Below are 21,503 nucleotides of genomic sequence, written 5' to 3' on the forward strand. Positions count from 1 at the left end.
AAGGGGGAAAAAGTAATTTAAGTACCAATTTAACAGTTTTTTAGGTACCAAGATGGAAAAGTGGATTGTATTATGATAGTGATTTTATATCTTCATATTTTTACCATTCACCTATAATCATCTAACATAACCTAATATTTATAATGGAATGATGATGAGCATATTTACACAACAAGAGATAGAAAGTTGATAGAAGGTAGAGAGAAAGTTAAAGCAGGAAAAATCTGAGGATGGAAGATTATGCGTTGTCGTTTTCGTGAATAATCACCAGCAAAGCTACAATGAAGGCATAGTCCACCTCTGGATAAACTTTTATTTTGAAACATTCTTTGCCCTTATAGCTTCCCCATGTGTAACTGTGCGTAACCTGCATTTTCCAAATGCAAATCAATCATAAAATGTTCCATCCATTCATTATCCACATTAATGAAAGACCATATATTGTATACCTCAGCAATGATAGAATTGCCTCTCCGGACTTTGATAGAAAGGGAAGCAAGACTTCCGGTGACACGAAAATCACAGGCAGCATCTTTATAAGGGCTTGCTAAGTGAACATCCAGATTGCTTTTTATATTAAAACCACCCGATCGTTTCACACTGCACAGACAATGCCTACTTTCTCCTTCATGCATTTGCCATTCCTGTTTCCACGATATTGCTTGCTGAAAAATCTTCCCATCATTACTCATTTCAATTAAAACAATAATTACAAATTCATACCAACCTTTTCCCGCAGAGTGACGACAGGTAAGCCTGCAGGATCTTTCATAACCCTTTTCTTCTGCAAGTTCCAAATACCGCCGTTGACTTGTAGCAGAATATTTCCAGTGGTATCGAAGACATCGTAATGTGAATTGGAAAATGATTGTATTTTCTTTTTGACGAGGAGTTCCATTGTGTAAGGGACACAGAACCGATCCCCGACAACCTTAATCATTTCATCACTCGCCATGTTTCTGAATCTATTCACAAACTGGAAACTCATAAAGAGAAACACTGGGAAATTGTAACCTTTATTTCGTTTTCCTGGAAAATGAATTTCTTTTAAATATGGGAAACAAGGCAAAATTGGCATGACATATATACATAAACCAAAAAAAAAAAGTACCCATAAAGCTGTTTTCTTTCATGAATTTGACCTCTTTAACGTGGAAAACAAGGCTTTTGAAATGAAAAATTACATTCCAAGCGTAAAATCTCAGAATCTAATTGAGAAGTTGAAAATGGGTGAATAAAAAAGCATACCTTTGGATAATCCGAGTTTCGAATGGAAGTGAAGAAAACTTATTAAAAAGGGTGGAAAAGCAAATTAAATTTTTGTTTAAAAGAAACAAAATTCGGGTGAAGAAAACTTATGAACAGTAATTATTAAGATAGGAGAGTAAAAAAATAATTATATTTAAAACCATTTATTCTTGGGTATTTAACTAGTGATGCTAATTCACTTAGTTTTATTAACACACCCATTATCTGCCTGCATGGAAAAAAAAAACTATTAGTAGCTTTTAAGATTTTCTTTTTTGGTTTAAAAAAATCCTTAAAGATAAAAATATCTTTATAAATTAGAAGGAAACGGCTAGAGATGTTCATGGGTCGAGTCGGGTTCAGGTCGGGTCTAAGTATGATATTAATATACTTTATGTTTATTCAAGCTCGGCCTGGCCCGAAATTTGGGCATAAAATTTTACTCAAACTCGCTCATATTTGTAAAAGACCAATCCAAGCTCATTTTAGGTCTGTCTTAACATTTTTAATTTTTTTAAATATTTATTTTATTTTATTTTAATATTTAATATTTAATATTTAATATTTTTATATAGTTATCTTAGCATTATTTTAATGTTTACATTAAAGTAGTATTATACATTTAGTATAAGTTTATTTTTTAATGTGTTCTAAATTATATAATATATAAAAATAACACAATATAAAGAATTATAAACTTAGAACGGGCCTGGTCAAGCTTGGGGCCTTGAATGTTCAAGCCCGAGTCTAACCCATATTTTAAATAGGCCTAATCTTTTTTGTTCATGCCCATTTTTTAAACCTAATATTTTTGACCAAATCCTCTCAAATTTTAAACAAGTCTAGCTCATAAACATGTCTAGAAACCACTTTAGTTATTAGTTTTGATTTATTATTATTATTATTTAAAGCTTCATCTTTTTGATCTTATCACGCCTACGGTGTGATGGATCCCACGAGTATTTTGTGTATTTCTTTTTTACGAAATTGATCAACTGGATTTATGAAATTAAATTTAATTATAAGATTATCACTGTCATGTATTTTTTTTCTGTTTGATGGTCCATATTGAGTATATTTGTTCATGGCCTAACCCGGTTTGAAGGTGCGTATGAAGAGTAGGAGGATTTGAATTAAAAAATAAGCTTGAAAAATGATTTTAGATAAAAAGAAGGCCTGCTTTTTAAATGGGTTAGGTCTTGGATAAATTTTTTTTACCTCAAGCCCGGCCTAACTTTACAAAAAAAAAAAGGCTGCTATTTTTTTACTATTTTGCCACTGTTTTTTTCATTGTTTTGCTATCATTTCGTTATTGTATTGCTACTATTTTGTTTATATTGTTTGGATATTGTATAACCTTTATTTTTATTAATTTTGCTACTATTTTAGAAGTATTTGCTTACTAAGCTGCACTTATCTTAATGTTATTCAAATATTTTTTTCCATTTATCGAGAAATATTTATTTTAATATTTTTAGTACATTTAATTTTTTGAAATTTATTTTTACATAAAAAATTATATAAAAAATTTTAATATGGACGGACTGGGCTTGGAAAAATTTTTAAGTCCATTTTTTGAGCTGAGCTCAAGCTTAAAAAATAAGCCTAAAATTTTTACTTGACCCAATCCATGAATAATTCTATTCTCAACACATGTTTTAAATGAATGTATTATTATATGCAAGTAAACATTTTATAACACTTTGATAACGTTAAAAAATTTAAACCATTTTATATGATGGAAGCTAAATTTATTTGTTTGTTTTAAATGAATGTATTATTTTGGAGGTTTTGTGTTTGTTTGCGTGTTTTGAATCGGTGGGTGGTGTGGGTCTGTGTTTTAATGCACCTGTTCAGCTGCTGTAGTTGATGGTTGGGTATAGAGGTGATCATGGGTTGGGTTAGGTTTAGGTTAGGCTTAATTAAAATTTTAGGTCTGTTTATTAGGCTTGGGTCTAGTTTGGCCTGAAAAATGAGCTTAAATTTTTATCCAAACTTTGTCTGGATAAAAATATTAAAATTCAGTCTCAACCTGTATTAATTTTTTATATTATTTTTTATATAATTTTTTAAAAAAATTATAATACATAAAAACGCTAAAAACATTTAAATAAATATTTCCCAACAAATTGAAAATAAATTTAGAAAAAATATTAAGATAAGTGGAATGATAGCAAAATAGTAAAAAAAGAAGAAGAAGTAAAAAACAACAAAAAAAGTGCAATTATTATTTTTACATATTCGAGTTAAGGTTGGGCCAAAAAAAGTCTTACCCGAGGCTTGGCCTATTTTTTAAACGGGCCTTATTATTTTACTCAAATTCATTTTTCAAGCTTATATTTTTACTCAAGCCTTTTCACTTTTCGAGCAGGCTGGACGGCCTAGCTCATGAGCAAGTATAGTTGGGTGTTGTCCTGCTTTTTATTATTTTAGTAAAGAGCCGACAAGTTATTCAAAGAAAAAAAATATTAAGTTAGTAAAAAACTTCAAATACTAAATTAGGAGAATGGCCAAGTTCATGTAACACAATGTTAATTAAGTGTAAGTGTCATGGGTTGCGCATGGAAGCACGCAACCATGACAAACTTGTGCGATCCATCGTATTTGAAGGAGGTCATTTGGCCCAACCAAACTGGTCCGTTGTTTGGAGAGATTAAAAGTCCATCCTAAGAGCCTGGTAAATATGGGAAGTGATCCAAGAAGATATGATTATATAATCTTAGAGTTCTAATTGTATACAGCTTCTAATTGTGTCTTAAAGTTCTAATTGTATACAGCTTTTAATTGTAGCCTTTGATGTACTTTGAGGCTCAACTATAAATAGAGACCTCTTTGCTCATTAAGTTATCAATAAGAATTTTGAGAGTATTCACTCAAACTTTTCTCTCAAGTGTTCTTGCTTTTCTGTGGCTTTCGTTCATCTTTCAACGTTCGTTCTTACTTCGTTCTTCTGCTGTTCTTCGCGGGTGCCTTGAGGGAATTCTGTTGAATCCTTTATCATTGTAAGTTAGGCCGACTTAGGCGTTTTTGCTGTTGAATCCTTTATCATTGCGAGTTAGGCTGACTTAGGCATTTTTAAGCAAAGAAACTGCCTAAGGCCGCACGGATCGCGTGGGAAAACTCTAAGTCCGTGACAGTTGGTATCGGAGCTAAGGTTCGAAGCCACCGTTGAAAGATGTCAAAAGAAGTTGCTAGGAACGTTGAGAGAATGGAGACCCGTGTGAGGGCTAGGAAAGCTAGTCGCTCAAGGGACATATTGTTAGCTTTAGAGGATCGTGTCGTCACTCTTGAGAATTCCATGGGGGATATCAAGGAGAGGATTGATGATGTCGATGATAGGCTCCATGATGGATTGCAGTCCATGTAGGAGCAGCTCAAAGTGTATGTGACGGATAATGTGGAACAGTTGACTGGTAGAGATGATGCCATTGAGGCTATGGTGGCGGCATTGAAAGGGGAGATTACGGAGCTCAAGGGTGAACTCATAATCTACAAGGTTGCTTTGGGCAATGGTGGGTTAGCTGCCGTCGCACCCAAGCCTAATATTGATGTTCCCAAGCCCAAGGAGTTCAAGGGAACAAGGTCTGCAAGAGATGTGGACAACTTTTTGTGGGGAATCGAGCAATATTTTTGTGCCAAAGGCATCACGGAGGATGTCACTAAGGTAACTACTGCTACGATTTATTTATCCGACGTTGCTTTGTTGTGGTGGCATCGTAGGTCCACTGATATGAGACGTGGTGGGATCGAAATCGGAACATGGGAGGAGTTTCGATGTGAGTTCAAAGTACAATTTTACCCAGAGTATGCCGAGGATGAAGCTTGGGCAAAGTTGCGTCAGCTTGCGTAACAAGGCACTGTGAGGGAGTATGTGTAGGAGTTTAGCGAACTTATGCTCTAAATCTCAGACATGGGGGAGAAATAGGCATTCTTTTCTTTCATGGACGGATTAAAATCGTGGGCGAAGTAAGAGTTACAACGCCGAGGAGTTCAAGAACTCACCAAGGCGACGTCCGTAGCAGAATCGCTTGCTGAATTTGGTGGGAAGAAAGACAATCTCAATTCTTCTAAGCCCAGATTTAATCAAAAGGGTAATAATGGGGGAGATAAAGAAAGACCCACTAGGAATGGCAATGGTAAGAAGCCTTGGGACAAGAAAAAGAGTGGGCCTATAAGTTACTTTCACTGTGATGGTCCACATTTGATCAAGGACTGCCCAAAAAAGGCCGCTCTCACGGCTATGGAAGCAAAAGGGGAGTCCGATGTGGATGATAACAATCTTGGTTCGATACTAGGGGGTGTCGAAGATAGAATGAGCAATGGTTTGATGTTTGTAGACATCATTGTGGCTGGCAGAAAATTGAATGCGCTCGTTGACACATGCACTTCTAATTTGTTCATGTCCAAGGAGGCTGCTTGTAAAATGGGCCTCAAATGGGTCGGATCAAAACAGTGAACTCAGAAAGCATTTCAATTAAGGAAATTGCAAAGGGAGTGGATCTTCAGCTCGGTAAATGGTCTGGGAAGGTATCCATTAAGGTAATACCACTTGATCATTATGATTTTGTGGTTGGACTAAGCTTCCTAGATCAGTTTAATGCTCTTATTGCCCCGTCGAGCAATTACATGGTGATTTCGGATGCAAAACATCAATGCATGGTGAAAGTGACAAGGAAAAGAAGCTTTGATGAAAAAACACTGTCAGCAATTCAGTTTGCTAAAGGTGTGCGGAGAAATGAAGTCTCATATTTAGCAACCTTAAAGATCGAAGAGACCGCTAAGTCTGTTAGTGAGACCCCGAAAGAAGTGGGTCAATTGTTGCAATCATTCCGAGATGTAATGCCTGCTCAGTTGCCTAAAATATTACCACCCAAGAGAGAGGTGGACCACAAAATCAAGTTAGTGTCTAATGTGGTGCTGCCAGCAAGGCCTTCCTATCGTATGTCTCCGCTAGAATTAGAAGAGTTACGAAAAAAATTGAAGGAACTTTTGGATGCGGGATTCATTAGACCATCCAAATCCCCATACGGTGCCCCAGTGTTGTTCTAAAAGAAACATGATAGGTCCTTGAGAATGTGCATCGATTATCGAGCTCTAAATAAGATCACTGTGAAGAATAGGTACCCTATTCCTCTTATTGCAGATTTGTTTGATCAGCTTCATAATGCAAGATGGTTTACCAAGTTAGATCTGAGATCAATGTATCATCAAGTTCGGATAGCCGAGGGAGATGAACCAAAGACAGCTTGTGTGACACGGTACGGTTCGTATGAGTTCCTTGTGATGCCTTTCGGACTCAAAAATGCCCCAGCTACATTCTGTACCCTAATGAATAAGGTACTTCAACCATTTCTTGATCGTTTCGTGGTTGTTTACCTTGATAATATTGTGGTATATAGCAAGTCTCTTGAAGAGCACATGAGACACTTGAGGGAGGTGTTCCAAACTTTGAGGGAAAATGAGCTGTTCATCAAGGAGGAGAAATGCTCATTCGCCCAACAAGAGGTGTCATTCCTAGGCCACATTGTGGGAGGTGGTAAGATCCGAATAGATAAGAGCAAGGTTCGAGCCATTTTAGAGTGGGAGCCTCCAACCAAGGTAACGGAGTTGAGATCCTTCCTTGGCTTGGCAAATTACTATCGACGCTTTGTAGAATGCTACTTTAGAATTACCACTCCTTTGACGGACATGTTGAAAAAGGGAAAGGTATGGGATTAGAAATCGGAATGTGAGAAGGCATTTAATCAATTGAAGCAAGAAATGACGAAGGAACCCGTACTTGCCTTGCTGAATTTTGCAAAGCCTTATGAGGTACGCACGGATGCATCAGATTATGCTATTGGGGGAGTACTAATGCAAGATGGGCACCCAATTACTTTCGAGAGTCAAAAGCTTAATGAGACGGACTGTAGATATACAGTCCAAGAGAAAGAGATGACTGCGGTTGTACACTGCTTGCGCACATGAATACATTATCTATTGGGTTCCAAGTTCGTGGTCCTTACCGATAATGTTGCCAATAGTTACTTTCTAACCCAGAAAAAGTTGTCTCCCAAGCAGGCTCGTTGGCAGGTTTTACTAGCGGAGTTTGATTTTACAATGGAATATAAACCAGGAAGTGCCAACATTGTGGCTGATGCACTCAGTCGAAAGATGGAATTCGCAGCAATTAGTCAACCTGATGGCTCTTTGTTGGAACGCATTCGAGAGGGATTGTCTCATGATCCCACGGCCAAAAATTTGATTGAGCTTGCCAATGAGGGAAAAATAAGAAGATTTTGGCTTGATGGGGACCTGTTATACACTCATGGACATCGCCTCTATGTGCCCCATTATGGGAAACTCCGTAAGGAAGTCATGAAGGAGTGTCATGACTCGAAATGGGCAGGCCACCCAGGGATGCATCTCACTTTGGCCTTTTTGGAGGAACGTTATTACTGGCCTAACATGGGTGCTGATATGGAAACCTATGTGAAAACTTGTCTAGTATGCCAACAAGACAAGGTTGAGTTAAAGACTCCAGCTGGTTTGCTTCAACCCTTGCTAGTTCCGGAAAGGCCATGGGAAAGTTTATCCATGGATTTTATTATTGGTTTGCCTAAGTCTGACGGGTTTGAGAGTATTCTTGTTGTGGTGGATAGGTTTTCAAAGTATGCGACATTTATTCCAGTGACCAAAGAATGCCCTGCTGAGGAAGCAGCTCAGTTGTTTCTTAAACACGTGGTGAAATATTGGGGAGTGCCACTGTTTATTATCAGTGATCGAGATAGGCGATTTACGGCCCGGTTCTAGACGGAGTTGTTCAAGTCAATGGGCTCAGATTTGAACTTCTCCACGAGCATGCATCCCCAAACCGATGGGCAAACTGAACGAGTGAATGCATTGTTAGAGACATATCTTCGACATTACGTAAGTGCCACACAAAAGGATTGGCCAAAATTGTTGGATGTGACCTAATTCTCATACAACTTGCAGCGAAGTGAGGCCACGAATCAAAGTCCATTTGAAATAGTGATGGGTCAACAGTCACTCACACCCAATGCTATTGTGACCCATTATACAGGACCAAATCCGGCAGCCTATCGATTCGCAAAAGATTGGCAAGAGAAGAATGACTTGGCTAGAGCTTGTTTACACAAGGCAAGTAAGCGTAGCAAGAAGTGGGCTGATAAAAAACGAAGGGATGTGCAATTTCAAGTGGGTGACTCGGTCCTCGCTAAACTACACTTGATTTTGTGATATATTGGCTTGCACAAAGGTCTTGTGCGTAGGTATGAGGGGCCGTTCAAAGTTGTGAAGAGAGTAGGCAAGGTGTCCTACAAGCTTGAGCTGCCAGCAAAACTTAAAGTCCACCCAGTCTTCCATGTAAGCATGCTTAAGCCCTTTCATGAGGATCAAGAGGATCCAAATCGAGGCAAGTCCGAAAGAGCACCGATAGGGGGTAAAGGTGTCGTACGATCGTGAAGTCGAAAACATTGAGAAATATCGGGTAATTAGACAAAAGTACCACCGACCACGGCATGAGTACTTAGTACGATGGAAGAGACTCCCTGATAGTGAAGCAAGTTGGGAACTTGCCGAGGCATTGTGGCAGTTTCAAGGGAAGATTGACCAATTCCATAAGGAAGATGCGACGAGGGCGTCGTTAGAACAAGTGGGGGAGAATGTCATGGGTTGCGCATGGGAGCACACAACCATGACAAACTTGTGCGATCCATCGTATTTGAAGGAGGTCATTTGGCCCAACCAAACTGGCCCGTTGCCTGAAGAGATTAAAAGCCCATCCCAAGAGTCTGGTAAATATGGGAAGTGATCCAAGAAGATATGATTATGTAATCTTAGAGTTCTAATTGTATACAACTTTTAATTGTAGCCTTTGATTACTTTGAGGCTCAACTATAAATAGAGACCTCTTTGCTCATTAAGTTATCAATAAGAATTTTGAGAGTATTCACTCAAACTTTTCTCTCAAGTGTTCTTGCTTTTCTGTGGCTTTCGTTCATCTTTCAACGTTCGTTCTTACTTCGTTCTTCTGCTGTTTTTCGCGGGTGCCTTGAGGGAATTCTGTTAAATCCTTTATCATAGCAAGTTAGGCTGACTTAGGCGTTTTTGCTGTTGAATCCTTTATCATTGCGAGTTAAGCTGACTTAGGCGTTTTTAAGTAAAGAAACTGCCTAAGGCCGCACGGATCGCGTAAGAAAACTCTAAGTCCGTGACATAAGCACGTTACCCTCTCTACTATGTAGGTGGTAAAAAGATTCTAGGTCTCATATTTTAGAGTTGTCTATGACCCTAAATTTAGGTCAAATCTAAATAGAGCATTTTTAGATATTATCTTTATTTAAGTTTTATCTATATCGAAATAAAAACCTGACATATTATTCAAACTTAACCTATATTTTAAATAGGGTAATTTAAACTTAGCCCTACAAAAATTAAAGTTTTTTTTTTTAATTTTGTCATTAAATTTTCCTGATAAAAGCTTTTAACAAGATAGAAATAAAAATTAAAAATATTATATACTCTTTTCCTTTATTAAAATTTTATTTTACAGGTTTTTTCTTAAAAAAAATTTCAACGATGCATATTTATTCTTAATAGAATGACGTTAAACAGATCATTTATTTATTTTACAAAGTTGTTTTTATTGTTTAAGTTCGTAAGTAAGTTGTGTCTGTTTATTACTATTATTTATTATAAGGGTTGATATTTGGAATATTCATATTTCACAAGCGTAAGTTAAAAAATTACTGCATGTCTCTTTATATATATATATATATATATATATATATATATATTATATCTTACACTCATTTTTTTTACAAATATCCTATATTCACTTGTCATCGCTTCAACCCTACTTATTGTTGATAGTATACCAAAATTTTTTCCTTTATTATATTATTTATATAAAAAATAAATAAAATTAATAAAATGCATTTTAATTTAAAATTGCATTATCGTATACAATATTTTCATGTATAAATGATATAATTAAAATTTTAAATTAAATTACTTTTATATAAAATTATTATTATTATTATTTTAAAATAATTAAATATAATTTCATTAATAGTAAAACCCTTTATAATAAAATTTTAAATATATCAATAATAGAGGTGCTCATGGGTCGGGCCGGGCCCATAAAATTTTTTTGGCCCGGGTCCTAGTCTCGGGCCCGGCCCGGCCCAGAAAAAAATCATAAGCCCAAGCTCGGCCGGCCCGGCCCATTTTTATTTTAAAAATTTTAAAAAAATTAAAAAAATTATTTTAAAAATATTTTAAAATTAAAAAAATTAAAAAAGTATTTTAAAAATATTTTAAAATTAAAAAAATTTAAAAAATTATTTTAAAAATATTTTAAAATTAAAAAAATTAAAAAAGTATGTCAAAAATATTTTAAAATTAAAAAAATAAATATATTTATTATATCGGGCCAGGCCTGGGCCGAAAAAGTGGTGCCCGAGGCCCGGCCCGTTTTCTAAACGGGCCTCATTTTTTTGCCCAAGCCCATATTTCGGGCCTATATTTTTACCCAAACTCTCCCATATTTCGGGCAGGCCGTCGGGCCAAGCCGGGCCGCCCGGCCCATGAGCACCTCTAATCAATAATAGATTATAGATAAAAGTGATACCATTGTAAACTTAGGTCCTTTTTTAAATAAATTATTGAAAAAAATTCAATTATTAATAATTTAATTTTTTAAATATGTTTCATCTGTTTTTTTTCCCTCTATATTTTTTCATTGTTTTTCTAATTTATTCTAAGCATTATTGAGAATTGATGGGTTTGGATGGGCGGCTGGGTGCGGTGCGGTGCGTTTAGCTTACTTTTTGTCTCACGCTACAGTGTCGCTACAGTATCTAATCTCACCGGCATCGCAGTTTTTACACTAACCGCAGGTAAACGCACCGCCCATCCAAACTCACCCAAAATTATGAAGGCGTGGATAATTCAGGAATGCATCAAATGAAAATTTATCACATGTAAAGGGCAGAGTATCAAAATTTCATGATTAATTTAAGAGAATTAATATAAAATGATTTAAATTAATTAAATTTTTATATAATATTTATTTTAAAAAATTATATTTAATAATATAACGTATTCCAAATATTTTGTATTTATTGCTAGTCATTTAAAATTTTACATTGCTTAAAATAACCCACAATATTTGAAAGTTAATGGATAAAAATGTAAAATAAAAATTTCTATAATTTAAAATTTATTTTTATCAAACAATCTAATTATATTTAATACTTTATTTTAAGTAAGGGTATATTTGATAAACTGAAAAATTTAAGTGTTGAAAAATTAAGTACTAAATTTTTACTTCTATATCTTATGTAAGTACTGAATATAATCATATTGTTTGATAAAAGAAAATATTGATTATTTATTTTTTTAAAATTTAATTTTATTAATATAATATTTTATATTATTTTATATAGTTTGGGACAAAAAATACATATGCTATTTTGAACATCTCATTCTTTAAAAAAAATATTTTTTTAATTTTTTAATAAAATAAAATAAACTTAATATTTTCTACATTAATTGATAAGTAGCTACCTACTTACTTAACTTATTCAAGACTTTTTTGATATTTATCATGTTCATTTTATGGTCTATATTCAGTATTCGTAGCTGCCCCTCCTAACAAAACCATCTTCAAGGTTCAAACCTAAGTCCTTCTCTTGAGAGTGCAATGTACCATACCATTACACCTAATCATTTGTTGGTTAATTCAATTGGGACTATTTAGTCATTCCATTACTTATATTTAGCATAGAGCGAGGAACAATTTCACTTACTTTTAAAGAAGACTTGTTTTTTACAATAGGTATTATTCATCTTTCTAATTTGAAATTTAAATTCGTACGAAATATTTTTTATTTTATGTTTAACTATTATAATATATATAATAAAAATTTTTTTTTCTCATATTATTATCAAAGGGCATAAAAATTTCAAACATTGTAAAATTGTCAAGTTTGAACCAAATATTTACCCTCCTAAAGAAAAAGAATAATACGACTTAAATTTTAATTATTTATCATGAGAAGTTTCGTTTTTATTCATTAGAAGGATCTTTGAGCACATTTTAAAAAAATGACATTTTGGAAAGGTCAAATTCTATATAAAGTCCTTATACTATGCACTTCTTTCTAATTTAGCCCTCTTCTATAATTTGATATTTCAATTCCTTCTGCTATTAGAAATTATTGTTTTCAATTTAATCCCTTTATTTTTTGAAATGTATATTTCCATTTATGGGCAAAATTTTCGTTAATTCCATCAAATAATTTGATGTGGCATTTTCTTTTAACATGTAATGACATAACATAAAATACTTCACCTTTTAGTATAATTAGACAAAATTTTATATATTTAAAAGGAGAAAATGTGTAATATTTGGCTAACTTTACAAAAATAGCAACATGTTTGGAAATATAAGTCGGGGAAAATTATTTGACAAAACCTACTGAAAAAATTGAACTTATAATTATATTTGAGGGATTAAATCTGTCAAAAATGCATATTACAGGAACCTTTTGTAAAATTTTAACTATTGGAAAAGTGAAAAGATCTAAAATGCTTTGGTACGTTTCTCATGGAAATAGTCACCTTGAAAACCAGATAAGGAAAAAGAAAGCACCAAATAATCCAAAACAAAAGCGCTAAAAAAAGTAAACCCATTTCTTCTATCCTCTCCTATTCCTCAATTCCTTGATTTTTTGTTCTAAAAACTATCTGAATTCAGATTTTTTTTCTTTTTTGAAAAGAGAAAGGGAACTCTGTGTTTGAAACATTGTTTACATTGTTTTATGGGAAAATCAATTGTTTGTACGACGAAAGGGCAAGAATTTGCAAAAGCAGTCCCATCAGACAAACTTCATAGAGCAAAACACGTAAAACCCGCATCGAGAAACAGAGTTTCTTGCCGCGAAAAGGCGGGGCCAAGTGGGGTCCGAGTCAAGTCAGAGCGAGTCAAGCAGAAAGCAATGGATACCTGGGGTAACGACGACCGGATTCCGCTGGCTCAGGTGGTTTCCGAGTTGGTAAAGGGATGGTTTCAAGAGGCTCTTAAGGAGGCCAAGGCCGGTGATACCAACATGCAAGTCCTTGTTGGACAGATGTATTGCAATGGCTATGGTGTTCCTAAAGATGTTCAAAAGGTCCTATCTTTTTATTATTATTAAATTTGGTTTATGGAATCAACTTTTATGTTTCTTGTAGTTGTAAATGCTTGAAAAAGGGGTAATCTGATTCATTTTGTTGCTTTTCATGTTGGTAAATTTTTTCCTTGGTGTTCTTTGTTTTCTTGAAACTTTTCATGGATTTAGTTCTTTTGTGATATAGCAATTGTCTTACACATGCTTTAAAAGTGCTAATTTGATTCATTTTTCATTTTTTTGTTGTTTTTCTTGCCTGTATGATTTATTGAGACTCTTTAGTTTTATGATGTGTGATTGCTAACGGTCTCAAATGTATCATAAATCTCTCCGTGTTTTTATATTTCTTCTATTGATAAACTATTTTCACTCATTGAAATCCGAAGCTTTACTGACCCTCTATCAAACCTCTTGCATTTCTCTACAAAAAAAAGGTGCTTCATGTTACTGAACTTGTTTCTCTATTGGTGCTTGATGATACCTGAAAGGTCTCCATGGTGTTTTCAAATGTTTAATTTGCTAATAGACTACTCTTCCTTGCTGACATTTATGCTGCTTTAGTGCTCGGATAGTTTCATGTATTGTGCACTTGTTGTGAATTCCGGAATCATGATGGTATTAGCTCGCTAATCGTTTCTTCTGAAATTAGGGGCGTGCTTGGATTAGTAAAGCTTCAAGGAGCAGATCTTCAGTATGGAAAGTTAGTGATAAGCATCCAGGTACTCTCTCTGTGTGTGCTTGTGTGAAAGTAGGGTTGTTACTGCTTTCTAAAACGATCTTTCTTCGGCTTCCTTCAGGTTATAACGCTAGTGACTCCGATTCTGATGAATTGAGGGATGATGCAGAATAAGTTTTGACCTGTATTCGTTTTAAAATCATCCACAAATATGTAAGTTGTTTATTGATTGTTAATATGCTTCTTTACCTCTGCATTAGGAATTTGCAGTTTTTTCCAAAATGCCATATGTTATATACATATTAGTTCCCGAAGTTTCTTGTGCATGAAATAGTAATCCTTTTTTTGATTAATACCGATAATATTGAATATAATTGCAGATCTTACAGTATTGGGAACGTATACAGCGTTGAATACTGAGCTACTCTATCCGTTTTACCTTCTGCAATGTATTCTAAGTCATGCCTCCTTAACTTGCTGCATTTCCTTGCCAATGGAGAGATGATTCCCTATTTTTTTGGTCATTTCTTTAACATCTTTATTTCACAAAGTGTTTTTATATTTTGCTATTGAGATCACAGGTTGTTGGCTTTTAGATGTTTGTTTAAGTATTTCTTTTAGATGAACTTCACCTATTGATGCAGAAGAGTATCATAGATTTGAAAGAATCATATTCATAAAATAAAACAAAAATTAATATAAAGTTAGAACACTTTGTTTAATGTTTGATCAAATTTATTACAATTTGCAACAAGTTAATTAGGGTAACGCTTTATTTCTTTATGCTGGTTTAGATAGATGGTCACTTCTTCTATGAGGGAGGGACAGTGTCATCTGCCTTGTCGTTTGTCTTTCCTCCATTCCCATGGCTTCTCAGGATTTGATGAAGCCCATAAACCAACTCTTTTCGCTCGAGCCTCTTTTTCCCACTAGTTTTTATGCAAATACATGATGTTCAGAATTCACAGACTATGATTTTAACAGAAAGAAATGGTTTAACAACCGGGTCTCAAGACGTATCTCTCACGCCGTCAATGTACCGTCCTCTGTAAGCACCTATATGGGCAAGGACTCTCCTTGAATCCTTAAGAGGCTGGTAGGTACTTAAAGAAAACAATACCTTTGATGTAAACAAAAACTGGTGGTGACATTGACAGCCGAATTTCGACGTGGGAAGACATCTGAAACCCGGGATTGTTACAGTTGGTTACTTACAGTTGCAAGCTCTACGCGTTGGTCATAAGCTGAGTAATGCCATGCGAGCCCCTTTTTCAGCATTACTTCCTGTTTGGAAACAAGATTATTAGAAAAATCTGAACTTGTTCTTATGAGGTAAACCAGGAGAAGAATGTTATATATGAAGAAAAAAACCTGAACAAATTTGCCATTGCAGTATATATCACCAACACAGCGGCCATATCGGTCTTCATCATAGACAAGAACTCTTAAACATTTCCCCTGAAGAAGCTTAACCAACTCTTCTTTTGCTTCTTTACCGTATGGCATCGAACTCTCTGGTGCATCGATTCCCCTGTTTCATTGCACTGTCATGATATTTAGCTGATGGAAGATAGACTTTCAAGGACTACTGTTACCTTAGCCGGATTCGATACTTTCGAGCAAGGATCTCTTGATTCTGAAGATTTAAGACCCTGGAATTGTTAAAGATGATGGATTATTAGTTACCATTATATATGAATCACTCAACTGAAATTGATCGTCTATGGGAGATTAAAGAGTTTGAACCTGTATCCTGAATCAATAATTTTCTTGTGAAGCTCATCAGCTTTTGTATAGTTCTTGGCAGCACGGGCTCTCGATCTTTGATCAGCTGCCAATTGGACATCTCGAGGTACGTTCAATGATTCCCTGGGATCTGTAGTGCTTACATACACTGTTATGGTATCTCCATCAGGTACTGCTTTGGTGTCCACCTAATTTAATTAAAGAGAAAGTTAGTTTGAAGCTATATTGCTGAGAAACAAAGACTTTGGAAGTTTCAAGAAAGAGAATACTTACTGGTAAAGTCTGCAATTCAAACTTAACTCCTTGAGGCAATGATGTTGTGGCGCTAGCAGAAGGCTGCTGAGGAAGACTATAGTATGCCAATAATCCCTAAAAACAGTTAAAAAAGAACAAACCGTGGATTCATTTCCCAATTTTAAACTAATTGGACTTATAAGATTTAATGGTGTTTGCTGCATCATTCTACCTCGACATCTGCCTTTTGGTGTCTCTTCAATGTCTGAATGACAAAGCTTGAAGCTTCCTCAGGTGTTTTTGGTGGTGGTTTTGCTTCTCTCCAAGCATCTAATAACTTTCTATACCTTTTCAGACAGACCAGAACCACATCGTAATTGTTCAAAATTGTTCCTAAATAACACTGTTAAATTACTTACCAGTTAGCCTGAGCTTTCTTGGATGAAACGACGTGATAACTTAGCCCTTCAGGAACCTAAAAACAAAATTTGGAAATACAATTAAAGGTGAATGATGAAAATCAAACTAACCCAGATTTTATTTTTAGCTCAATTAGGCTGAGTCATATCTCAATTATGGGTTCATCACCCTAAACCATTAAAATTCACTTTTAAGGTAATGAAAAACATGAGAGAAAAAAAGATACCTGAGAGGTGATATCAAATTGGAAGAGATCATGGGAAAGAGCTGAAACTCCATCCTTGCCTTGGGAGTCTCCAGCTGTGGTTGGCTTGCAGCAATGGCTATACAACAATCTCAGAGCATTCCCCATCTTCAAATTCTCTCAAATCTAATCTTCTTTTTCCTTTTCCTGTTTTGAACGTAGCAGAGATTCATGACGGGAGGGAGGGAGCCTTTAACAAAGGAACGACTAAAGTCATTGATGGAAACGTGGCGAGGTTTGATTGGTGGATAATGATTAACTATTTGTTCGGGTTTTTTGTTTTACTATGAAGATGAAGATCTATGAACCATACGCGGTTAAACTCGAAAGTCAAACCATATTTTTTTTGTCGTATGTTGTAAGGAACGTTTGCGTATGAGATATTGCTCGGCGTAAAGCCCGGTCCAAGCTCATGGGCCGGCTGTGCTACATGTGTTTTTAATTTCTAATAGAAAAAAAATTTAATTCTTTTTTTTTTCAATTAAGTACTAATGTATGCATATGAAATTTATGTGGTTGTGTCATATGTATATAATATTTCTACAATAAAATTTGTGGAAATTTCAATCACAACTAACAAGTAATAAGCTAGCTTTCTCTTATCCCCAATCTCCATGGACAATGCCAAGAGCTTCCATGAAGAAAAAACCTTAGTCAAATTACTTGTTAAAAGCTGATAACCATTTCAAGCTTCTTATACGTACTGACAAGTAATACGTCGGCAATGGGTGAAGATTGAATAGGAAATCAAGCTAGTTTGAGATGATAAATCTTCAAGGAGTGTAGATATGCAGGATGAAGATATAGTTGGGTATTTTTATCCAGCATTCTCATTGTTTTTTTTGAACATAGAAGTAAGCTAGACCTAATCACGAGTCGCGTTTGGTTGGATCGATACAAAATTTTAAGTCAGTTTTTAAGTTCAGCTTCAACCCGAAAAATAAGTTTAAAATTCTGCTCAAGTTGAACTAAGATTAAAAATGCTAAACCCGAGTCCAACTTGGTTTGCCCATATTAATTTTTTAAATTATTTTTTTATATAAAAGCATATTTAAAAAATATAATATATGAAATACACTAAAAACATTAAAATCAATGTTTCCCAACAAACTGAAAATATATTTAAAAAAAATCTTTATACTCAAAATAACACTAAGATAGCTTCAACTTAGCAAATAAATGCATCTAAAATAGTAGCAAAATTAATAGTAAAATAAGAGTTGTATAATATCAGAACAATAACAACAAAATAGTAACAATATAATAGTGAAATGGTAGTAAAACAACAACGAAATGGCAACAAACAACTGATTCGGATTGGGCCGGGCTTAAGCAAAAAAAATCCTACCTGAGGCCTGACTTGTTTAGAAAACGAGTCTTATTTTTTGTCCTAACTCATTTTTCGAGCCTATATTTTTATCTAAACCCTATCATTTTTCGTGCCGGTGGCTTGACCATAATCAAGTCTATAGTAAACTAGCCTACCTAATTTATTTTGTAACCTCAATTGCTCAAGGTCCTTTTTAACAAGCGGTTGAGTCTCGATAACTACTTGTTATGACACATGACTTTATTCATTGACTAAAAATAGATAGACCAGAATCCCGTGTGTTGGCTTGATAATCAGGATGTTCACCATTCCAAATGTGATTTGACTTCGAGTCGCGTTAGTCGTATTGTTGTTAGGCCTTTACCCTTCTCCTATAACTAAAAAAAAAGGCAGATTATTTAAGACTTCATTGGCTGAAATTTTTCATGATTTGATTCTTTTGATTTTCAAAAAGTATATTCGATTAACTGTATATGTTGAAAAGACAAATTAAAAGGGGTGTTGAAAAGTCAAAAAAATGGGAGGTGCAAGTGGCACCGAAAGAAAAAAATGGTAGGCAAGTTGTTTAAAGTTGAATGGGATAATTGCAATTTTGGTCCCTAATTTTTTAGGCCATTTGCAAGTTAGTCCCTGAACCTCAACTATAAATAGGCCTAACCATTTCTCATTTACACTATCCCAACCAATCTTTCTCTCTTAGTTTTCTCTCTTCTCCCATTTGAGAATTCTTAAGGAATTCTATTTGTTTGTAATATTTTGGAGATAGTAAAGTTATCATCTGGTGTTAGTGCCCGAGGACGTAGGTATAATTTACCGAACCTCGTTAAAACTCTTATGTTCTTTTTGTCCTATTTTTCTTTCAATATTTGAGGGTATAATAGTAGTATTTAATTGTGCTATTAAATTACGTTAGAAGGAATATTCTGACTAAGGAAAGACTTGGTATTTAAGAGATCCTTGTGATCCACCTCTCTTCCCTGGGAATTGAACTTTGTGTGATTTTTTAGTACAATAATTTACACGCTTCCGACCCTATTGGAACAACAAGTGGTATCAGAGCCGAAGGTTAATCGTAGTATGCTCTGTGGTTGCAGTTTAAACTGATCTTCCACATCAGAAAAGATTTCCTTAGGTATATTGAAAGATTATGGAGAAAACGGTCGGTGTAGGAGCTTCAACATCGTCCATGTGGACAAGACCGACAATTGCAAATGCAAGATTGGCCGTGGAGATCTTTGATGGCACGGGCCATTTTGGTATGTGGCAAAGTGAGGTTCTAGATGCCCTTTTTCAGCAGGGTCTAGACATTGCCATTGATGAAGAGAAACCAGATGATGTACAGGAGAAAGATTGGAAGGCGATCAATCGGTTGGCATGTGGCACAATTCGATCATGCCTTTCTCGAGAGCAGAGGTATGATTTTTCAAAGGAGACTTTTGCAAATAAGTTGTGGGTGGCACTTGAAGAAAATTTTTTGAAGAAAAACAGTCAAAATAAGCTCCACTTGAAGAAAAGACTGTTTCGCTTCACATACGTCCCAAGTACCACAATGAATGATCACATCACCAAATTTAATCAGTTAGTCACTGATTTGCTGAATATGGATGAGACATTCAAAGATGAAGATTTGGCTTTGATGCTGTTGGGGTCACTTCCTGAGGAGTTTGAGTTCCTAGAAACTACTCTACTTCATGGCAGGAGTGATATATCTCTGAGCAAAGTCTGTGCGGCCTTATACAGTTATGAACAGAGAAAGAAGGACAAACAGAAAAACTCAATCAGAGATACAGAAGCTTTAGTAGTCCGAGGTCGTTCATACACTCGGAAGAAAACTCAAAAGGGGAGATCAAAGTCAAAGTCCAGACTCGGGAAAGATGAATGTGCTTTTTGTCATGAGAAAGGCCATTGGAAGAAAAATTGTCCAAAGCTGAAGAATAAGGGAAAAGCTGCTGTAGATGCTTGTGTTGCTAAGCATGATACTAGTGACTCTGAACTATCACTGGTTGCATCATCATCGTCGTTCCATTCAGATGAGTGGATATTGGATTCGGGTTGTACCTATCGTATATCTCCTAACCGGGAGTGGTTCTCTGATTTAGTAGAACTAAATGGAGGAGTTGTTTATATGGGCAATGACAATGCCTGTAAAACTGTTGGGATAGGTTCAATCCAATTAAAGAATCAAGATGGATCAACCAGAGTTCTGACTGATGTTCGGTACGTGCCCAGTTTGAAGAAAAGTCTCATCTCATTGGGAGCCTTGGAATCCAATGGTTCAGTTGTTACTATGAGAGATGGGATTTTGAAAGTGACATCTGGCGCACTTGTAATATTGAAGGGCATCAGGAAAAATAACTTGTATTACTACCAAGGTAGTACAGTTATTGGAGCAGTAGCTACACCTTCCGGTAACAAAGAATTGGACTCAATGCAGTTGTGGCATATGAAGTTGGGACATGCCAGCGAAAAATCCTTGCAAATTCTGGCAAAGCAAGGATTGTTGAAAGGTACAAAGGCTTGCAAATTAAAATTTTGCGAGCATTGTGTTCTAGGAAAGCAAAAGAGAGTGAAATTCGGTACTGCTATCCATAATACAAAAGGTATTTTGGAATATGTTCACTCAGATGTGTGGGGGCCTTCCAAGACACCTTCATTGGGAGGAAAACACTACTTTGTTACTTTTGTTGATGACTTTTCCAGAAGAGTTTGGGTGTATACCATGAGAACTAAGGATGAAGTGCTTAGAGTTTTTCTTAAATGGAAAACTATGATCGAAAACCAGACTGGCAAGAAAATCAAGCAGCTTAGGACGGACAATGGAGGGGAATATAAAAGTGATCCGTTCTTCGATGTGTGCCAAGAGTATGGTATTGTTCGACACTTCACAGTTAGGGATACACCACAGCAAAGTGGATTGGCAGAGCGTATGAATCGAACATTGCTGGAGAAAGTTCGATGTATGTTGTCCAATGCTGGGTTGGGCAAGCAATTTTGGGCTGAGGCTGTGACATACGCTGGCCATCTTGTTAATCGTTTGCCATCATCTGCATTAGAAAGAAAAACTCCAATGGAGGTATGGTCTGGAAAATCGGCTACAGATTATGATTCCTTACATATGTTTGGATCCACTGCATATTACCATGTGAAGGAGTCAAAGTTAGATCCGAGGGCAAAGAAAGCTCTCTTTATGGGAATCACTTCTGGAGTGAAGGGATTTCGACTTTGGTGCTTAAGCACAAAGAAAATGATCTGTAGCAGAGATGTTACCTTTGATGAATCTGCCACATTGAAAAAGGTAGCAGATAAAGATATTCAGACGAGCAATACTCCACAGCAGGTGGAGTGTACTCCAAAACAGGTGGAGTTTGAGCAGATGGGGATTTGCCCAGTTAATAAGTCTAATTCTCCAGCCACAATGGAGGAATTAGA

At 35.5% G+C, this 21,503-nt stretch overlaps 3 protein-coding genes across 6 annotated transcripts; 1 reads left to right on the plus strand and 2 right to left on the minus strand.

The window, feature by feature from the left end:
- Positions 1-122: 122 nt before the first annotated feature.
- LOC121218566 (protein LURP-one-related 14) lies at positions 123-1,456 on the minus strand. Of its 4 annotated transcripts, none has more exons than XM_041095986.1 (4): positions 1,112-1,450; positions 728-1,029; positions 450-665; positions 123-367 (listed from the first exon to the last, which is right to left on the minus strand). In XM_041095986.1, the coding sequence occupies exons 1-4, from the start codon at positions 1,131-1,133 to the stop codon at positions 239-241; spliced, it is 669 nt and encodes a 222-aa protein (XP_040951920.1). In that variant the 5' UTR covers positions 1,134-1,450; the 3' UTR covers positions 123-238. The 4 variants fall into 4 exon arrangements, with proteins under 4 accessions (XP_040951920.1, XP_040951921.1, XP_040951919.1 ...); XM_041095987.1 differs by having other exon boundaries at positions 1,249-1,445; XM_041095985.1 differs by having other exon boundaries at positions 450-644; positions 728-1,456.
- An 11,366-nt stretch (positions 1,457-12,822) lies between these two features.
- LOC121218567 (uncharacterized) lies at positions 12,823-14,803 on the plus strand. Its single transcript, XM_041095988.1, has 4 exons — positions 12,823-13,427; positions 14,074-14,143; positions 14,222-14,313; positions 14,481-14,803. Exons 1-3 carry the CDS (start codon positions 13,077-13,079, stop codon positions 14,272-14,274), a joined length of 474 nt encoding a protein of 157 aa, XP_040951922.1. The 5' UTR covers positions 12,823-13,076; the 3' UTR covers positions 14,275-14,313; positions 14,481-14,803.
- On the minus strand, positions 14,757-17,009 carry LOC107900538 (staphylococcal-like nuclease CAN2). The gene is made up of 9 exons (XM_016826162.2): positions 16,727-17,009; positions 16,500-16,555; positions 16,313-16,427; positions 16,120-16,215; positions 15,847-16,034; positions 15,696-15,752; positions 15,472-15,631; positions 15,316-15,384; positions 14,757-15,029 (listed from the first exon to the last, which is right to left on the minus strand). The coding sequence occupies exons 1-9, from the start codon at positions 16,850-16,852 to the stop codon at positions 14,931-14,933; spliced, it is 966 nt and encodes a 321-aa protein (XP_016681651.1). The 5' UTR covers positions 16,853-17,009; the 3' UTR covers positions 14,757-14,930.
- Positions 17,010-21,503: the final 4,494 nt, after the last annotated feature.

The sequence above is a fragment of the Gossypium hirsutum genome, chromosome D06, assembly GCF_007990345.1.
Source record: "Gossypium hirsutum isolate 1008001.06 chromosome D06, Gossypium_hirsutum_v2.1, whole genome shotgun sequence".
NCBI classification, from domain to species: Eukaryota; Viridiplantae; Streptophyta; class Magnoliopsida; order Malvales; family Malvaceae; genus Gossypium; species Gossypium hirsutum.

Bases quoted from the DNA above. Each gene is read 5' to 3' on its own strand.
- LOC121218567 (XM_041095988.1), top strand. From the start codon at position 13,077: ATGGGAAAATCAATTGTTTGTACGACGAAAGGGCAAGAATTTGCAAAA. The intron at 13,428-14,073 runs GTCCTATCTTTT...TTCTGAAATTAG, and splicing joins TTCCTAAAGATGTTCAAAAG to GGGCGTGCTTGGATTAGTAA. The intron at 14,144-14,221 runs GTACTCTCTCTG...GGCTTCCTTCAG, and splicing joins AGTTAGTGATAAGCATCCAG to GTTATAACGCTAGTGACTCC.
- LOC121218566 (XM_041095984.1), bottom strand. From the start codon at position 1,078: ATGCCAATTTTGCCTTGTTTCCCATATTTAAAAGAAATTCATTTTCCA. The intron at 666-727 runs GTTGGTATGAAT...AAGATTTTTCAG, and splicing joins TCGTCACTCTGCGGGAAAAG to CAAGCAATATCGTGGAAACA. The intron at 368-449 runs GTATACAATATA...TGGAAAATGCAG, and splicing joins GCAATTCTATCATTGCTGAG to GTTACGCACAGTTACACATG.
- LOC107900538 (XM_016826162.2), bottom strand. From the start codon at position 16,852: ATGGGGAATGCTCTGAGATTGTTGTATAGCCATTGCTGCAAGCCAACC. The intron at 16,035-16,119 runs GTAAGTATTCTC...TAATTAAATTAG, and splicing joins TTGAATTGCAGACTTTACCA to GTGGACACCAAAGCAGTACC. The intron at 15,753-15,846 runs GTTCAAACTCTT...TAACAATTCCAG, and splicing joins ATTATTGATTCAGGATACAG to GGTCTTAAATCTTCAGAATC.